Below are 17,995 nucleotides of genomic sequence, written 5' to 3' on the forward strand. Positions count from 1 at the left end.
TCGGAAGGCTGAACCTGGGGGGCCTGATCCGGGACCGGACAAATGCTCGTGAAATCCTGGAGGCGCCTCGAAGGAGGGCGGAAGGGGGCGGCGGCTTCGCCGCCTTCCCGAAAGCGCCCAAAATTTCTTTTTTTGGGGCCGAACGCGACGCCATGCCTGAGGTAAAACGCGGACATGGACCGAAAAATTGGGGGTGATGCCTCATTTTTTGCGGACATTTTGGGTCAAAAATGGCACTTTCCTAACGGACATTTTTGGCCTCTCAGGATCAGGCATCTTGGCCAATTGCCAGGGGTCCTGTTGTAGGTGGTTCGGGCGTCTACAGGGCGTTTAGCAGACTGGAACACAAAATCTAGAAAAGTCGTCTCTAAATCAACCGCGTTACGGAAAGTCACCCAATGACACCATCACTTCTCATCGACAGCGTGCACTAGGCGAAGCTTTTGCATCACGCCCGTATCAAGAATACCCGTGTAGTAAGTGTGCCTACTACATAAACAGACAGTACTCGATCTCCTCTCGCACAGGCTGCAGGCAGACGAGCGCCCAACGGTTCTTCACATACGTATTCGACTTCATGGCTCGCAGTGGAAGGCTACAGGTGCTACTTTCTAACGTCAAAGAACTTTGTTTATGTTGGAGGTCGAAAAGGTCACTGCAGGCCACACGAAATCACATACCTGCGCGTCTGCCGTGCGGGTGATTTCTCCCGCGAAGCGTTAACGAATGCCAAGGAAGGGATGCGGTCGCGCGGAGACTTAGAAATTTCGCCGCGTACGTCGGTCCGGGAGAGAGAGCACTGAGTTGGCAACTCAGTGCAGTACTTAGTCGGGCCGATCGGCGCTCTACTAGGGCTTGGTCACGTCTCCTTTCCGATTTTAAATCTCTTATAGGCATCAGCCGGACCTTCCGGTGGGTAAGTACTGAGCATACATTCCGTCACCTTGGAAGAAAGTACTCTAATACGCGACGTCTCTGTCCCCGATATTGCACGGTATGCTGGTGGGTGCGCCGCCCGGTGCGTGTGCACAAGTGCGCTCTCGATGGGCTGACTGATTAACACCACAGTAGGTCGGTAGGTAGGTTACCATTAGTCCCATTCACGAAATTCGGGTTTGGAAAGGAAGAACTTGATTCACATCCGATCTAGCGTTTCCTGTTTCGGGGTTTTTCTGTGACGCATGCGGTGTCAACATGTCCCTCACTGCGGTATCAGGTTCAAAGTTGGTACGGATACATTTGTCGACTTCTTTTAGGGTGCTTGTTCACATCATCTCAACCTGACAGATGGACCTCTCGTTCCGAGAATCGAGATGTATTCGAAAATACCGCGGTCGCCGGTGTGATGATACGTGCCTGACATGGCGTTGGTCTAGTGAGGCCTCAGCAACTGGATTATGAGGGCTCCTTGGGCGATACTTAAGAGTCCGCAGGGGTCAGAATCACTCTGCGCTCAAATGTCTGTTCAATTCCGCCTTCCAGAGACGTTGAACAACTGGCCTTGGCCGAGGGATATTAACCCTTACTATGAAGAGGTCAAGGCAGAATCAGCAGTTTGGTTCAGGTCGTTCCAAGCGTTCTCGCCGGAACGTCAGAGCGCATTTGACCGTTGTGATTTCAGTAAGTGAATAAATTGTTTGTCCCTCTTCCTCGTCTAACTTCCGTACTCCTATAGGCCTCTTAGCATCCTTGGCTTATCCGACTGCGAGCAGAGGTGATTTTGATAATGTGCTGCTGCCACGAACTCAATATAGATATTCCACGCAGAACACCTCAGGACCGGGTGCGATATAATGAATTTATTCTTTGTTTTTGACGAGTACACCGACCAAGAAGATGCGAAGGAGGTCAAAGTTCTTGCTGATATTGTGATTGATGCCATGCACAATCCTCACAAGCCCCGTCCTGACGGTGAAAATATACTGGGAGAGATTTCTCGCCAGTAAGTCACAGACAGTTTATATCTTTGATTAATGCTGTATCTTACACTCCGGAAGGTTTTGGGAGCTTGCAATTGTCACCGCGAGTCCGACATCTCAGCGACGCATCATTGACAAGTTTACCTGCTTCACTGCATCTGTAGTAGAGCAGGCTGAAGATCGTGAACGGAATTACAAGCGTAGCATAGCCGACTATCTTAACATTCGTCGTAAAACTATTGGAGCTGAGCCCTCTTACGCAATTTTGGAGCTGGGTATGGATCTCCCCGACGAGATGTTTTACCACCTTATCGTCGTCCGGCTTTCTGCGGTCACCACGGATTTGATCATTGTCGGTAACGTAGGTGCATGGCTCTCTCTGCTGTGATCATGACTATTTACCATTCATGCTATGTAGGACTTGTGTTCGTTCAACAAAGAGCAAGCAATGGGAGATGATCTGCACAATATCATCTCCATAGTTATGCACGACCTGCATATCGACCTGGACGCTGCGATGCTCTGGGTTGAAGCTTTCCATCGAGAACTAGTCGACCACTTTTTCGAGTGCTGGGCGGAAGTCAAGGAACTTACCTGGAGTGCTGAGGTGGACACCTATGCTACTGAGTACTTGCGAGGACTTGCTAATTGGGTCCGAGCAAATGATTGCTGGAATTTCGAGAGCGGGCGGTATTTCGGGAGAAAAGGAAAGGAAATCCAGATCTACAGAATGGTGACTTTGTTGCCACGCTAGGCGTAGATGATATTGGTATGAAATCTGTATGACGTCAGTAAAAGTCTTTCTAGGCTGTAGTTTACCGCCAAACTCTATAGACAGCCGTAGTACATGGTAGCTCAATGTGGTCACCTACACCGCCATTCTGACGAGAGACCGGAAGGAGATCAGGGCGCAAATATCCGACGAGATTGCCCTTGATATCTGCAGAAATAGCGTTGAGATCAAGCAGCAATAAAAACGTCAAATCCTGTAAATGTCATGGGAGAGTGAGATCCACTTGCGCTCAGCGCTGAGATCAACAGGAGATCAGTGGTTCGAGCGCCGAGGTATCGTAGCCTGCTCTCTAGCAGAGCTCATGGACAATCTTACTGAGAGATCTCCATGTAAGTCTCTGGATAGCAATGTACCATTTCACTCAATTCAACACCGGGTGTGACACTTGACACGAAGAGGCCGGTATACTGTTTATTTTAGAAATACAAGATTACAAGTACAAACGGAGACGACGTTAGCCTCAGCATTCGCGTACCAGTAGATCTAGCGTGACTCTCATGGACACTCAAATATAATTGATCCCAAAGCGTCTATCACCAACGTGGATTATCGTGATTTATTCCAGTCACTGTTCCTGTGACTTTCGCAGCAGCATCCTGAACGCTCCATCCAAAATGATTCCCATCTCCATTCTCGATTCCCAAACAGGCAGAATTATGCAGAAGATCCCACTGGTCGCGGCCCAAACGCTGATGTCAACTAGGGGTGAGTGGAAACGGAGAGACAGTCCCGGGCACCACTCACATAGTGCAGGCGACCCAGAACTTGTAGAAGTTCCCGCTGAACGTGTACTCCGTGAGGAATATAGGCAGCGGCACTACCTCCACGAAGTTAATCGTTGCAGACCGTCCGTTCGTTCAGACTTACCGATGATGCCGACGATTACTGTCAGCGCGAGGCAGTGCCACGCCGCCCGCTTGAAGACGCGCATGAGCTTAGCCCTGCTGGCGGCCCCCTTTGGCGGCTCCGCGACGACTGCACCCTCGTTCTCGTCACTGGACGAAGATTTGCTATCTTCGACGGCCGCCACCGCCTCTACCTCGTCATACACCGCGATCGCACGGGTTCCCGCGAAGTCGTAGTGGGCAGGCTCTAGGTCTGATCCGTTCAATTTATGCCAGTCGTTAAGTAGTTGATTGCGTGAGACGCACTCGCAAGAGACACGGATATCGTGACCAACCCGAAGAAAACGAGGCCCGTCAGCCCATCGGTGACGGCAGAGTACGGTTCTGCAAGGTTGGTCACGTTGATAGTGCCTTGGATAAACATCAGAACACGAGACCCAGTAGCAGTGCACACAAGCGGCATACCGGAAATCTTCCAGCAGGTGATCATCCAGGCCAACATACTTAGAATAGCGCCGGTAATAGTCCCGCATAGTATACCTGCGCGCGTGAGCTTGGACTAAGTTACAGTGAGTCCGATTGGGAACACGATCGGGCTGAGGACAAGACCTCTGGAAAAGGTCAGCGTAAAGTTTCATTTTCTATCGACAGGAAGGGGAACTCACAGCACATAGAACAGCTGGAAAAAACACCGATCTTAGCGGGTGCTAGAAGGAGAGGACGCCGCATACTCACCCAACCGGGATTGATGGTCGCGGCATTCAGCTACGCCCCCATGAACAGCTGAGAGGCGGAATGATAGATAGACCGTAGACGTACGATAGTTGCCCAAGCACCACACCACACGGCCCAAACACAGATGAAGTAGTGGGAGACACAGACGATATCTGCGCCAGTTGCGTTAGGGCGGTAGTAGGTCCTGTATAAGCTGTAAACGAGAAGAATTAGGCGTTCACCAGCTGGTGTCCAACACAGCGCACTAACTCGTACGCGCTACATGATGGGTCAGTCGAGGGACGCCGGAGGTACCAAGATAACTCACAAAAGGCTTGATACGCCAATCAGCTCTGCACTTAGAGCGGAGGTAACTGCCATGCTGCAGGAGCCTTTTGTGAGATACACAGCAGTTCAAAGTGGCAAGTTCTTACCAGATGACAAGCAGGATAAGAACGGCACCTCCCTTACCCATAACTACGGCAGCAGCAGCAGGCGCCGTCAAACCCGCACCTGTCTGAGCGGCGGACAGTGGATTCGGGTATGTTGGGAATTTTGGCTGGAATAGTGATCAGATAATGCCCTGCCGAGAGGGAAAAGGCCTCACGTCGTCAAGGAGCGCCCGCGTAGCCAGTCCGAGGCACGATGCAAATGCCCATGGAACGGCGAACCATGAAAGGGCTCAGAGCATCTAGGGATCTAGTCAGAAGGTGTACGAACGATGACCTTGAGAAGTCTCTCACATATGCCTTAGAGGTCGATTCGGGAGCACTTGCAATGGTCTAAAGAGAATGCATCAGACATAAGTCTAGCCAGCCACACGTAGGCCCTGATTTGACCGACGGCTCACTAGATTTTGGTATCTTAAAGTACGTCGTATAGTAACGTCGATAGGAGAAGCATGAACTGCCAGTGAGTCTGTTATCATCTATGCGCCATAAATGGGCCAAGCGAACTTCAAGCGAAAAACTGACGACATGCACGAGTTATCAAACAAACTGCAAACTCATATCACGAGTATTCTTCACGTCACAGCACTCTGAATTGAGGGTATGATGGATGCAAATGGTTGGAAAATCGACGCGTTCCGTGGGAAAGAATTTCCTTTGTCGGTCACGCGTGTACTCGGTGGCTTGGCCTCTGTCCGCCGAATCATCCTTCCTCAGGCCTTAGTTCTCGAGCAGTATGCGCGTAAAGATCGAAAGTGTTGCACCATTACCAACCGTGAAGGCATGGTACAGCGTACACTCTGTCTCATCAGTTTCGGAAATGAAAGCTAGGCTTTGCTCTGAGCTCCAACCCTTCCATGGCCGCGTTCGTGCACAAGACATCGTTCTCGTCTTGGAAGACTTCGAGCTTCTCGACTCCAGTCCGATAGATGTAGTTAGAGATGGAGACCTCATCGTGTAAGTTCTGACACTGGTCTGTTGCTTGCTATCGCCGATCGAAGGCTCTCATAGTCCTCTTTTCCACGGTTAACAGTGTCCGACACGTCCCAGCGGTATCCTTCCACAAGCGCAAGGCATCTACGGATGGTATGTGATAATTGCGTTATTCCTTTTCCTCCCTCATATGGCTGCAGAAGCAGGTCCCGTTCGGAAGCGGTCGAAGCACCCGAGCGACACCACACCACTGCCTCCAGTGCTCCGAGCCGCGTCTCGAAAACTGCAGCTAAATGTTTCAACGAAACGTGCGGCTATACATGCCGATGCTTCGTTGACCTCAGATTCAGAGTCGACTTCTTCCTCCGAATCAGAATCAGAATCAGAGTCCAAACCCAAATCTGACTCCAGCTCGTCAGACTCTGATTCAAACAGTTCAGACGGCTCTTCATCTTCGTCCTCTGCGTCCGCTCGCGCTGGCATGTTGGCCGTCACGAAAGCCAAGGTCGGGACACCTGCTGAAAGGTCAGCGCCAGCCACGCATAAGTCGAACCAGTCAGCAATTTTTTCCAGCTACACGCGAACTCCATCTCACATGTCATAAGGAGAACTGAAACACGTCATGTACCACCAGGAGAGGGAAAGCCTGGGACGCACAATCGCAACATCCGACGCCGCCGCAAGCGGATGTACGAACGTCTAGCGGCGACGGCGGAACCTGCTAGCGTCAACGCGATTCCACTGGGCTCTAAGGTCCACTCTCTCGTCCCGTCGCAACGCGAGACAACAAATCTACCGCGGACAGAGGAAGAGCAGTCTGTCACCCCGTCTAATGAAGCTAATGCTGCTCCAGCATTCATGATGGCGAGCCTGCAGAATAAAAACAAGCGCAGAGGTTTCAAGAATGCGTTGGCTTTCGGCGTACCTGCCAAAATTGTTTTCTCTTCTCCGGAAGAGGTGTCCGCGGATACAGCTCGCATCGAGGTCGGGGCTGCGCAGGATGTACTTCCATTCTCTCGTGCGCAAGGCAACGAGGTCGCAGATGCGATCCGCTCGACTAGCTTCGTGCGTTTGGTCCCACCGTCGGAGAAAGAGGAACGCGGGCAGCTGCCTCCAAACATGTTCATCACGAGCGTCGATGTTGAGGAGGGCTTGCCTGCTAAGAAAAGGAAGAAGCAAAGCAAGGTGAAAGCGTGGGAGAAGGATGCTACCGCGGAAGACAGCTACCTGCCATACGATGAGCCTGACGAGGCACTCGGTGCTGATACGATGGGTGCTTCTGCTGGTTGCAACTCTGTAACGGAATCTCAGTTGTCGCCTTCGTTTGATCGAGGTATTGTCGAGGGGCGATGGAGTTCACTGACAAAAATTACTGCTCCAGCGCAACTGCAAGTAGGGTGTAAAGTTGCATGGAAGGTACGTTGCCGTGGTTCTAACATTCCACTGTCCACTCGTTTACTTGTGCAGGCACTCGGGATCAACCCTAACACCTTCACACCTGAGATGCTTCTCAACGTCGGACGTGTTGTATCATACGAAGACCAGCTAGTGGTGAAACCGTTGGAGGAGCACGGCGCAGTGGAGGTATCCTTCGGAGGGTTGGTCGTCGGCGAGGACTCCGGAAGTGTCGAGGAAAGGTATGACTGGCAGGATGTGCTACAGGCGGATTGGCGACTGGTGGCGTGAGCATTTAAAGCGTTCCATATTATCGAGGATCTCCCAGCTGAGCTGCAAAATCGTCTTGACTTGAAGATATCGGGTAAAGACAAGAGAGGCTGGTGCTGATTAAATCAGTATAACATGAGAAGAGTCGAGGAAGGTCGGCATGCAAAGCTATGCCAATCTTTTATGCTTTGGCCTAGCCAAGTTATGTTTTACTTGCAAAGGACATGACAGAATCTGATGTGACTCGGACGTTGAACGTTTGAGGACATGATCACGTGGTCGTTCCCATTTGATGACCCTACCAAGAAACGCATGGTGGATCGGCTTCTCTCATTAGACTCCCACCACCATAAGGAGCTCGTTGAGATATCTTGCTAATACTTCCTGACGCTGCCTACTGATGACCCGGAGTCGACATGGAAGTAGACAGATGATGCTTAATTAAGTCGACCGTTCGACGGCTTGCACATGGACTCTGTTCATCGGGACCTCCATTTATTTCCAAGTTCTGCCTTACCGCGACAAATTTGCTGGAATCCAGAACTCCCCGACGTGCCCCAATAACTGTGAGTCCTATGCACCCTCATGTTGTCAACTGATTCTGACCGTGACCTAGCTGCATTACTGCGTGCTCAGGAGCAATCACCGGCGTTAGTAAGGTGCTAACCAACACGGACAGGCTGTGAAATACCAGCTGGAAATACTGTCCCATGACATCCAATCGTAGCCTGGATTCACGATAGACGGCTGGACTGTACATCTGTGGTATGCAGATCGAATGGGCATCATGAAGTCGGTGCCGTTCGATTCGGTGGCGAAGTTTCGCTTGCTACGCTTCATCCTAGCTGCGACAATGGCATCAACGGATCTGATGAAAGTGGTTTCTCTCCATTCATGAAGTTAAGCCGCCGTCCTACAACATGTACCATGGCACGTATCTAAGATTACCAGCGCAACGAGTTCAGGACGAGAATGGGTGAGCTAACATTCAGGGTCGAACCTAGTGACTTCATACGCGGAATTCGTTGGACGGAAGGATGGTCCGTCAAGGCGTCGGTAAATACTTCGGAATTTGTTGCTCAGGTGCTCATAACGGAGATGGCTAAGTCACCACTAGATCGTCGAAACGAAGCCCACGTTATGTCCCTGGGGACATTCCCCCAGCACAGCGGAAGGAGTACAAGGATGACGTGCTGAAACATATTGTGGATCTCAGTTGTTTCGTCGAGCTTACGATGCAGAAAATTCACCTGCTGCGGGTTTTCATAGCGGTGGTCTAGGTGCCAGATGAAGATTGCCACGAGTTCAGAATGTTGCTGATGACGAAGTATGAGCCACTATCGTCGGTGCACGCGTGGAAGAGTTCAGCCTGGAAGGTATCTACTGGTACTGTTAGAGGTGTTTACGCTCTCTTGTTAATGCTGTCTGACGTCCGGGAGGCTCTTCCACATTTTCCACAGTAGGATCGAGGATTGCTTCCGCCACGACCCTGCAAGGTCTTTTCCCGAATTGTCTGCTACTCGTATCTCTGTTTAATCCGTTCCTTGTCTTGTACGGTGTCCTAGTATCCGACGGTGGCACCTGTCAAGTTCTTGAAAATATGGTCCCGTGCCACCAGGCCCGATTCAGATTCTACGCCACCCGATCTTAGACTCGCTTTCTGTTCTTCTGATTGGCTGGGTGCACGGATAGTTTTCAATCATGATCGCAGGCTACCTAGCTAGTCCTCAGTGTACAATGCTGCCGTAAGTCTGTCTACATGTCTCGTGGAATGTGTGGTCAGCAAGGATCCCCACTATGAGCAAGACAGCTGCCACCACGACTTGATCACGCACCCTTCTCTGATTGATATCGCGCGTCCCGTGTCTCTGGGTATGGAACACCTGCGTCCACTGAGAAGTTTAGCTGGTATCTCCTGACCATTACGTTCGCAGTCTCGTGTTTGACGTAGTCAGCTAACCTGACTCGTTCTCTCATTTTCTGCGACTGTCTCTGCCGTGAACAAAACGCGCCAAGTCTTGTTCACCAATATTCCTCTCTCTCATCACCTCTCGTCGTTCTTCTGTTCATCTACAGCGATATGGCTTCCGGCATGGACAATTTGGTATCCCCTGCAGCGAAAAACACTACCTCTTGGGAGGGTCCTTTCGAGCTTCCTACTCTCGATAGACTGAACGCACAGATTCCAGTTGATATTTCTCCCACAGCGGTGGCTCATGACTGGTTCAGGCAATTCATAGACACGCTCAAAGAGGAGCCTACCTCAGCTACTCAGCTATTCTTGCAGGATGCTTTTTGGAGAGATCTGCTCGTACTCTCTTGGGATTTCCGTGCCTTACAGGGCTCTTCTTCTATTGCTCGCTATCTAGATGATCATCTGCGCACCTCTGCTTTCCGACCTCTGTCCCTCCGGGATGATGCTCTTCATGCTCCGGTCCTTCATCGGCCTTACCCGGATCTGGCATTCATTCTGTTTTCCTTCTACTTCGAGACGGCTGTAGGGACGGGTATTGGGACATGCCGGCTGGTTCCCACTGCCGATAGCAGTTGGAAGGCGTACACGATGTTCACTGGTATGAACTCTCTCAAAGAGTTTCCCGAGAAGGTAAGATGCCTTCCCCCAGCACTCGAAGTCTACTGGTTATATGGGAAGTGGGCGCAGCGCGTGCACCTGTAGCACCAGCCTTTACTCTTGAATGTGTCCAGCATCCACGTGTCTCGAATTCACTCATGTCTTCCAGGTTGGCTCTCGGCGAGATCCTCGAATGTACCAAGGAACCTGGGAAGAGAAGCGTCGCGCAGAAGTAGACTTCGCTGATGGACACCCTACCGTTGTAATAATCGGGGGTGGTCACAACGGTTTGGAGGTTGCCGCACGCTTGAAGAGCATCGGTGTTCAGTCCCTGGTGATAGAGCGAAACGCCCGCATTGGTGACAATGTTCGTTCCCTTTCTAGTGCAGACAAAACGTCAATCTGATCATTGAACCTTTTATCCCCAGTGGCGCAATCGGTACAAAACTCTGTGTTTGCACGATCCAGTGTGTACGTGCAATGTTTGTCGTCTCATTGTTTTCGTACTGAGAGAAACACGAAGGGTACGATCAGATGCCATATATGCCGTGAGTTTGTTACCATATTTTTCCAGGACTGTATTCACCGTTCGATACAGTTTCCCTTCAACTTGGCCGATATATGCTCCGGCCACTAAGGTAACTTACTGAACATTCACCCATCGGCGCTTTGCTCAACTGACATGCTCAGCTGGGCAATTGGCTGGAGAACTACGCTCAATCGCTCGAACTCAATGTATGGACGTCTTCGCACATAGACAACGCCCAGTGGGATTCCAAGCGCAAGTCGTGGACCATCACAGTGCAGCGAAATGGCTCCACACGACGTCTGGAAACAAACCATCTTGTCTTTGCTACTGGCCTAGGTGGCGGAATACCGCACCTACCGGTGATTCCTGGTCAGGTACGAATACGCGAATGTCTACGTCCACGTAGCTAACGCGAACGACAGGAGCGTTTTAAGGGTGTAGTCGTTCATTCCTCTCAGTATACATCTGCCGAGAATTACAAAGGTCTGAAAGTCGTCGTCGTCGGCGCCTGCAATTCAGGTTTGTACAAATGTGATATGCTCGGCTGCGCAGGCACTAACATCTATAATCCTTACGTGAAGCCAACGATATCGCTCGCGACTGCTCCCAGCATGGACTCGATGTCACAATGTAAGTTGGCATGCTATAGTGAACGTGAAGCCGGTCTTCACGTCGGCGCAGGTTCCAACGGTCCTCCACATGTGTAATGTCTGTCAAGGCCGTGCGCATCATGCTTGCCGGTGCGTGGTTTTAATTGAGTTATACGACCTTGATTGAATATTTGGTGCTAGGCTTGTACACTGAAGACGTGCCGACCGACTACGCTGACCTTGTGACTGCATCGTATCCTCTGGCAGTGACTCGACAGCTCAATAAGCGTGTATTCCCGTACCTCGCTGAGACGGCTGACAAGTGTGTCCTCTACTTCTCCATGGGGAATGCGTGATGGTTGACGAGCATGTTTGCCAGGGAAATGTTAGACGGCTTGAAGCGTGTGGGGTTCAAAACAAACTTGGGACCTGATAACGCGGGTTTGCTCCTTCTGTTCTACGGCCGTGGAGGTGGATACTACATGGGTAGGTATCCATTCATATGTTCACGGGACACTGTGTTGAACGGCTTCAGACACTGGAGCCGCGCAGGACATCATCGATGGCAAGATTAAGCTCAAGAGTGGTACCACAATTGACAGCTTCACGGAGAATGGCCTTAGTTGCAGCGATGGCACCGAGCTTGCCGCAGATGTTGTGATCTTTGCGACAGGGTACTTCTTACATGCCAAAGCCCGTCATTGCAATCTGACGTATGGAATAGGTACGGGAAATCCGACGCGCGCGATGTCGTCGAAGAAATCTGCGGTCCGAAAGTGCGTGACGTCCTGAAGCCTGTTTGGGGCCTCGACAGTGAAGGCGAGTTGCGCTCTGTGTGGCGTGAATCTGGCCATGACGGAATATGGTTTGCTTACGGTGGGTCTGAGCACTGTTGTCGCTGTGATTGTCCGTCACGGATTATTTCCGTCAGGAAATTTCCCTATTACGCGCTACTATAGCACCTTTTTGGCGCTACGTACGTATCCTTTTCGTGTTCTCGCTCGTCAGGAATGCTTACGCGTCCTCTAACGCAGAGATCAAAGCCCAAGAGGAAGGTCTCCGGACTGCGCGCCCAACGTCTTGAGTTGCGGGTGAGCGATCGTAAGTTCGCGCTACCTATTCTTCAGCCCCTCTCACCGTGTGGTGCACTTTTCTGGCGGGGCGACCCTTGACAGCAAATACCCCCCAGCACGTTTTGGCTGCTGACAGTAAATAAAGGATCATTCCACGGTGATGTGAAGCGTAACCATATGGAAGCATACTCTTTTGTCGAATAAACAATGTCTGCAGCGTTTGAGTCGAGGCTTGTCCGTCATCCTCAAGAAGTGCACCTAGCGGACTACACAATGCCCAGATACAACCATCGGGGATATCAGCTACCCCTAGTCCCTTGTGCGGAGAAGTGCACACGGTCTCTGTAAGCCTGACATATACAGCAGCAACCGCCTATTGGTATGTCACTTGGACAGCCGGACGACGTTTCTGATCCATCGACAACGAAGACGGTATACTGTAACTACGGTCCATTAGGTAGTTTCACTGGTGAAGAGTACCGCGACATCGACTCAAGCTCTGCGAACAGAAGGACATTAGAAATGAAAGGCTGCTCAAGTTCACGAGCTTCCGACGTAGCCGGTGACCGGTGACCTCGCGAAGCGTGTTGGCTGGCTCAGGCCTTTACCAAGAGTCAAGAAATCATGCGTCGCATCCGGCGTCTCGATTTTTGCTGGCCTATGTGTCCTTGTGCATTCGATCCTTAACGGTGCGCATGTCATCTCTGCGCCACCAGCTACGATGTATGTCTTCGGAAGGCGAGCATAGATGCCAGGTATCACTTTCCGCTGCAGTGACGCCAGGGAAATACAGGTACTTGTAGCTGCGGAAGAAGAAGGAAGAGCGCTCAAAACTGCGTTATTCGTGTATTCGCTGGTAAAGATGACGTGCACGAAGAGTCAAGTGTCGGAGAAAGAAGGAGCAGTCCTCCAGAAACAGGGAGAGTGGGCAGTTTCTGGTGGTATACTTACGACGTAACTGCCACCTTGATGACATATAACATCAGCAACAGAATGTTCGTGACACAGGCGCACACGTACATGATGATAGAAAATTTTCTGGTGATATTTGTTGTCCTGTCTTACCCAACGCTATGCTGGGACCATAACAAAAACCTCCAAACCTTGACTTATTAGTGGTAGGATCTCTCGCGGTATTCAACACGGTGAGCAGACGCCGGCATCGAGCGGGCGTTCAGTATAGAGCAAAGCCGGTAAAGGCAACTCATTCCCACGTTACTTTACTTCTTACGGCCAACTCGACGCCAGCGGACAGCTTGCCTGCTCTCTAATTCCACGTCTCCGTCCACTCTTGCCTCAATCTCTCGTCTAGAAGCCCCTCTTTTATTGCCTCGCTTGCCTGGGGACTCAATTGTAGCAAAAACTGTTTCTCTGTGTCGTGTGTAGGCCAACATGGCCAACTACAACTATGACGAATCCGGCAACATGGCCGCGTACTTCTTGCTAACATTCCTGTGCATTATCTTAATCCCTCTCTCACTATCAGCACTCCCATCACGCAGTAAGTGCTGTGCAAAGTCTTGACGAGTATCTGTTGAGCGCTATGTGCTGTAGAAAGCCCGAGCACACCTGGCTGTCAATGCAACTTGTGCATTCAGCAACGAGAGAACATTCGAAAGCGAGAAGGGGGTTCTATTCTGGGACCTCGATTGAAGAGAAAGTGTGTCTCCATATCTGTCAGCTTGTCGCGTACGCTCACTACCATCTCTAGAACCATCATCGTTATAGTAGGATGGTCGCTGGTCGCTTTCCTCGCACATAAGCTCGCGACAACAACTGTTATCAACAAAATTTATGACCCATTCGAAATCCTGGGACTTCGCAGCGTTGGTTATATGCGTCTCTTTACCACGTCACACCTCGTGAAATTGAACGTGTGAAATATAGGGAGTCTCTTTAAAGGAAATCAAATCGCATTACAAGAAGTTGTCGCGGACATTGTACGTGTCTCGGTGGATGGCCAGCTTTCACACATACGTATTAATCAGTTGAATCCAGCCACCCAGACAAGGTAAAACTTGGGGTCAATCAAACGATGGAGTCGGTTGAAGCGAAGTTCGTGGAAATCACAAAAGCGTACAAATCGTGAGTGATGCAGTGGTTAAGGTATCGCCATCTATTCACTCCAGTTTCAGATTAACGGACGAGACTATTCGTAAGAACTGGGAGCTGTATGGCCATCCCGATGGTCGCCAGGAAGTCTCTATGGGTATTGCACTCCCGAAGTGGATTGTTGAGAGCGGGAACAACATCTGGGTTCTGGGAGCGTATGGTGCCATCTTTGGAGGCGCACTGCCTGCGCTTGTGGTAGGTATCTCACTCAATCACTACCTGCGCATGATTCGTGCAGGAGTATTTCTGGAGTTCTGATGGCAGGTTCCTGATTATTGACTTACAGGGCCGCTGGTGGTTCGGCAACAGACAGAAAACCAAGGACGGTGTGAATGCTCGTAGCGCCGCCGCATTCTTCAAGAATCTATCTGAGGAATCGGGTATTGACGATGTCGTTGGGACTCTTGGAAAGACTTTTGAATGGGAGTGGCCATTTGTTGAATCTGCTAAGGATGACAGTGAGCTTCTGGACCTCGAGAACAAGATCAAGCAGAAGCTCCACGGCAAGTGGGATGTACTCAAGAAGCTCGCAGAGGCCGACGAGCATGAACATCGGCACAGGGCGTTCGTGTTACTTTATGCGCACCTCTTGCGGTTGCCGGTTGCGAGTTCATCACTCCGCAAAGGTGCGCTTACCTGTTTGTGAAGCCCTTTCACCTACGTACTCACTGCTATACTTTGTTCCTTGCAGAGCAAGAACAGGTGCTGTTGCAGACACCAACGCTGCTGAACTCTTTGCTCAACATCAGCGTATCACGTAATTGGCTCCACCCAACGCTTGCAGTGATGCGGCTTCATGCGTACCTCGCCCAAGCGCTACCTCCAGGCCAAGATCAGCTTAAGCTTGCTCAGCTTCCCTGCATAAGTGCAGATGAGGCCATCCAGCTCACTTCCCGGGCCAACGGCGTGAAGGACGTCATCAGTACTCTCGAAGCTAAGGGTGATGAGCGGGTTGAGAATGTGAAGAAGGCTGTTGAAAGGTGGGGCAGCGTCGAGGTAGTTGGTGCATCCTTCCGTGTCATCGGAGAGCGGTTCGTCACACCGTCGTCGATCGTGTACCTCGTCGCCAAGCTGCGTCTGTCCCCACCCTCGGCTGAGATGCCCGTCTATGAACCTGTTCAGGAAACACGCACTCCGGACGCGAAGGAGGAAGAGTTCTTGGCCGGCAAGAAGGATGCGGAAGACCTGCCACAGGGAGACCTGGGTAATGGTTGGGCGCACGCGCCATACTGGCCAGCGGTTCGTGCTCCTCTCGCGCTCTATGATCGATGCATATTTGACTGACCGATTTGTAGAATCGCAAACCCGCTTGGTGGATCGTGCTTGCTGACGTCAAACTAGGTAAAGTTGTGGTTCCTCCGCTGAGGGTCACAGATATTCCCGTAGCCGACCCTGAGCATGGCCAGTACTATCGATCGTTCAAAATCCAGTTCCAGGCGCCTCCAGCCGTCGGTATGTTTACGTGGAGGCTGTACGTGGTCAGCGACACGTTTGTGGGCGAGGAAGCGTGGCGAGATATGGTGGTGCGTATCCATACTCTTAAGCTACTGCGCTTTACATCCTGCCTGATCTCTGATGATGCTTGTTCGTCGCGCAGCTGAAGATCGATGACCCGGCGGTGCTCAATGTGGAGGAGCCAGTGGACGACGAGATCTCAGAACCCGAAGAGGACTCTCTCGCAGGGCAGATGGCGATGATGCGGGGCGGGTTAGTGAAGAGGCGGCAGGACGAGGAGAGCGATGAGGAGAGTAGTACAGACGACGAGGATCACGGAGAGAAGTCTGATAGCAGCGATAGTGATTGAGAAATACACTTTGCTGCTGAGACTTCTCGCTGCGCTGTTGCATGTATCCTGTTCATGTTTGAATGAGTGCAACTTGGGTGTACTTGGAGGTATGGATTGATTCATGAAGTACAAAATGAAAATGCTGGTCAGATCTGTCTGGCAGACACCTGGGCAATTGTAACATAATGCTGGGCACCACTAGTGTGTAAGCTAACTAAGAAAGGCCATTGACAGAACTAGCCATCATATCAGGCTGTAGCCATGAACATGTTTCTATCACCATTTCTGTCTTGAAGCAGGACAGAACCAATCTCAGAATCATCCTGTCCAAGTCCCACTGGCAGGACACCAAAATGGGCTGAAGTGGTCCCAGCAGAGAAACTGTGCATACTGAGGGTGGACTCTGGCATTGCATGGCTTGCATTTTGAATTTTTAGGTTCAGCACTAGTCGAGAACCCTGCTTGTTAATGTGGTGAACAACCTGTTCTTCAGCAATCCAATAAGTGGACCTTACTGCTACGGTATAAACTGCAGAAAGCCAGCTACGTAAAAATTTCAGGGGAGCATTGATGACCAATATTGTCAGAAATGAACACTCACGGCCCTCCTACTCCAATCAATACACCTCCGACTAAGTTGGCCACAGTATTCAGTAGTATCACAACTGTTAGAAATTAACATAGTAAGGGGGTTGTACTTGATCACAATTATTAAGAGCATACGGAAAGCACTGTGAACAGCATTCAATACTCATGTGACAAGGCAAGTGGTGATCATGTACTCACATGCCAAAGAACAGATTCCCGTCCACATAGAAGGCAGTCATGAGGGGATATGTGTGCATACGAGAAAAGATAAGCTTGACATTAAACCAATCCTTTACCTCTGTGCTCCTAGTAAGCCTGTACATCATGAGCACATAAAAGGTACCTAAGGAGCATGTTCAGAGCATGAAATTAGGGAGTAGAGGTAAAATTTACATGCTGCAGTTAGATACATGATCCTGAAAGGGTCTGAGCATAAGCAGTGCATTGCCACAGATTCCAGTGACTCACCATGACACCAGTGTCAGCCGAGGTACACTCAAAGCTACACATCCAAGGATAGGAATACCTGGCAGTCTCTCCACAAAAGTAATTGATCCCAGGGAGAGAACTGCAATTATTGTACTTGTCTTCAATCAAGGTGAGGATAATAGTTCAAGCCAAGATACAATCAAGCTTACACTAAATTCCACTATTGGGAATGGTCATCAATATGCTTGCTAAGCATTCATCTGTCACATACCGAAGACCACAATCAAGAGGAAAATCAACACTATAGCATAGTTGAACAGACATTTTGGGCACAAGATGTAATTGTACTTACTGGACCTTCGCCGTTCATAAAGGGCATATACTCGAAGTACAAAAAGCATGTTGACCGTTGTGAGGTAGAAGATTGTTTTACTGCTGTACTCCATATCAGACATGTGAGGTTAATATATTTTCAACATCTTATCAGAAGCTCACAAGCTGTCAAACCACACATACACCTTACAGCTAAAAGGATTCAGAAGATAGAATAACACCAGATGACACTCAATCTCACTACTAATTCCACAATGATATTCAGGCATGTGACATAATCGCAGCTAAGACAAAAACGTACATTAACTGAGACCGTGCGGCTAAGAACCACTGAACAAGTAATCAGATAAGGCACAGAGGTTCTCGGGGAGGAGCCGAACCATTGGTGTAGAACCTAGGTGAGACAATGAACAGATGGCACTATTATTAAATGTAACACTTACGCCAGATTGAACACCCCATAGTATCTGGTCACTAGATAGAGGCATTTCGGAAAGGACCACCTGGCTCTGTATTGCAATAAGGATTTAGGGCCAATTAAAAAGTAACAAATGTGTTAATGCATACTTCCAGATGAACTCCACCTGACAAATTGAGCGAGAGTACCAGACTTAAGCGGGCAATGAATACGCACTTCTTGTTCTAGGGTAATGACAAGATCAAAA

The 17,995-nt window shown here is 50.2% G+C and overlaps 5 protein-coding genes across 5 annotated transcripts; 4 read left to right on the forward strand and 1 right to left on the reverse strand.

The window, feature by feature from the left end:
• Positions 1-1,457: 1,457 nt before the first annotated feature.
• On the forward strand, positions 1,458-2,673 carry SCP_0201800 (Delta(6)-protoilludene synthase; the record flags this gene model as incomplete). Its single annotated transcript, XM_027754095.1, has 5 exons — positions 1,458-1,620; positions 1,676-1,714; positions 1,768-1,942; positions 1,998-2,280; positions 2,338-2,673. The coding sequence occupies 5 exons, from the start codon at positions 1,458-1,460 to the stop codon at positions 2,671-2,673; spliced, it is 996 nt and encodes a 331-aa protein (XP_027609896.1).
• A 604-nt stretch (positions 2,674-3,277) lies between these two features.
• SCP_0201810 (hypothetical protein) lies at positions 3,278-4,746 on the reverse strand (the record flags this gene model as incomplete). The annotated part of the gene is made up of 12 exons (XM_027754096.1): positions 3,278-3,401; positions 3,457-3,529; positions 3,580-3,810; positions 3,864-3,968; positions 4,023-4,029; positions 4,126-4,168; positions 4,223-4,236; positions 4,293-4,322; positions 4,377-4,485; positions 4,542-4,550; positions 4,600-4,653; positions 4,706-4,746. 12 exons carry the CDS (start codon positions 4,744-4,746, stop codon positions 3,278-3,280), a joined length of 840 nt encoding a protein of 279 aa, XP_027609897.1.
• Positions 4,747-5,456: 710 nt separating this feature from the next.
• Positions 5,457-7,442, forward strand: SCP_0201820 (hypothetical protein; the record flags this gene model as incomplete). Its single annotated transcript, XM_027754097.1, has 6 exons — positions 5,457-5,677; positions 5,754-5,806; positions 5,854-6,208; positions 6,259-7,069; positions 7,121-7,335; positions 7,406-7,442. 6 exons carry the CDS (start codon positions 5,457-5,459, stop codon positions 7,440-7,442), a joined length of 1,692 nt encoding a protein of 563 aa, XP_027609898.1.
• A 1,956-nt stretch (positions 7,443-9,398) lies between these two features.
• SCP_0201830 (FAD/NAD(P)-binding domain-containing protein) lies at positions 9,399-12,093 on the forward strand (the record flags this gene model as incomplete). Its single annotated transcript, XM_027754098.1, has 15 exons — positions 9,399-9,923; positions 10,060-10,257; positions 10,319-10,361; positions 10,414-10,438; positions 10,489-10,528; positions 10,581-10,793; positions 10,842-10,938; positions 11,001-11,049; positions 11,101-11,159; positions 11,211-11,331; positions 11,389-11,495; positions 11,545-11,683; positions 11,734-11,885; positions 11,941-11,985; positions 12,044-12,093. The coding sequence occupies 15 exons, from the start codon at positions 9,399-9,401 to the stop codon at positions 12,091-12,093; spliced, it is 1,863 nt and encodes a 620-aa protein (XP_027609899.1).
• Positions 12,094-13,474: 1,381 nt separating this feature from the next.
• SCP_0201840 (Translocation protein) lies at positions 13,475-15,998 on the forward strand (the record flags this gene model as incomplete). Its single annotated transcript, XM_027754099.1, has 10 exons — positions 13,475-13,583; positions 13,637-13,742; positions 13,794-13,908; positions 13,970-14,022; positions 14,081-14,167; positions 14,218-14,389; positions 14,481-14,820; positions 14,886-15,433; positions 15,490-15,717; positions 15,792-15,998. The coding sequence occupies 10 exons, from the start codon at positions 13,475-13,477 to the stop codon at positions 15,996-15,998; spliced, it is 1,965 nt and encodes a 654-aa protein (XP_027609900.1).
• Between the last annotated feature and the right edge of the window lie 1,997 nt (positions 15,999-17,995).

The sequence above is a fragment of the Sparassis crispa genome (assembly GCF_003851025.1).
Source record: "Sparassis crispa DNA, contig_000001F, whole genome shotgun sequence".
Classification (NCBI taxonomy): domain Eukaryota; kingdom Fungi; phylum Basidiomycota; class Agaricomycetes; order Polyporales; family Sparassidaceae; genus Sparassis; species Sparassis crispa.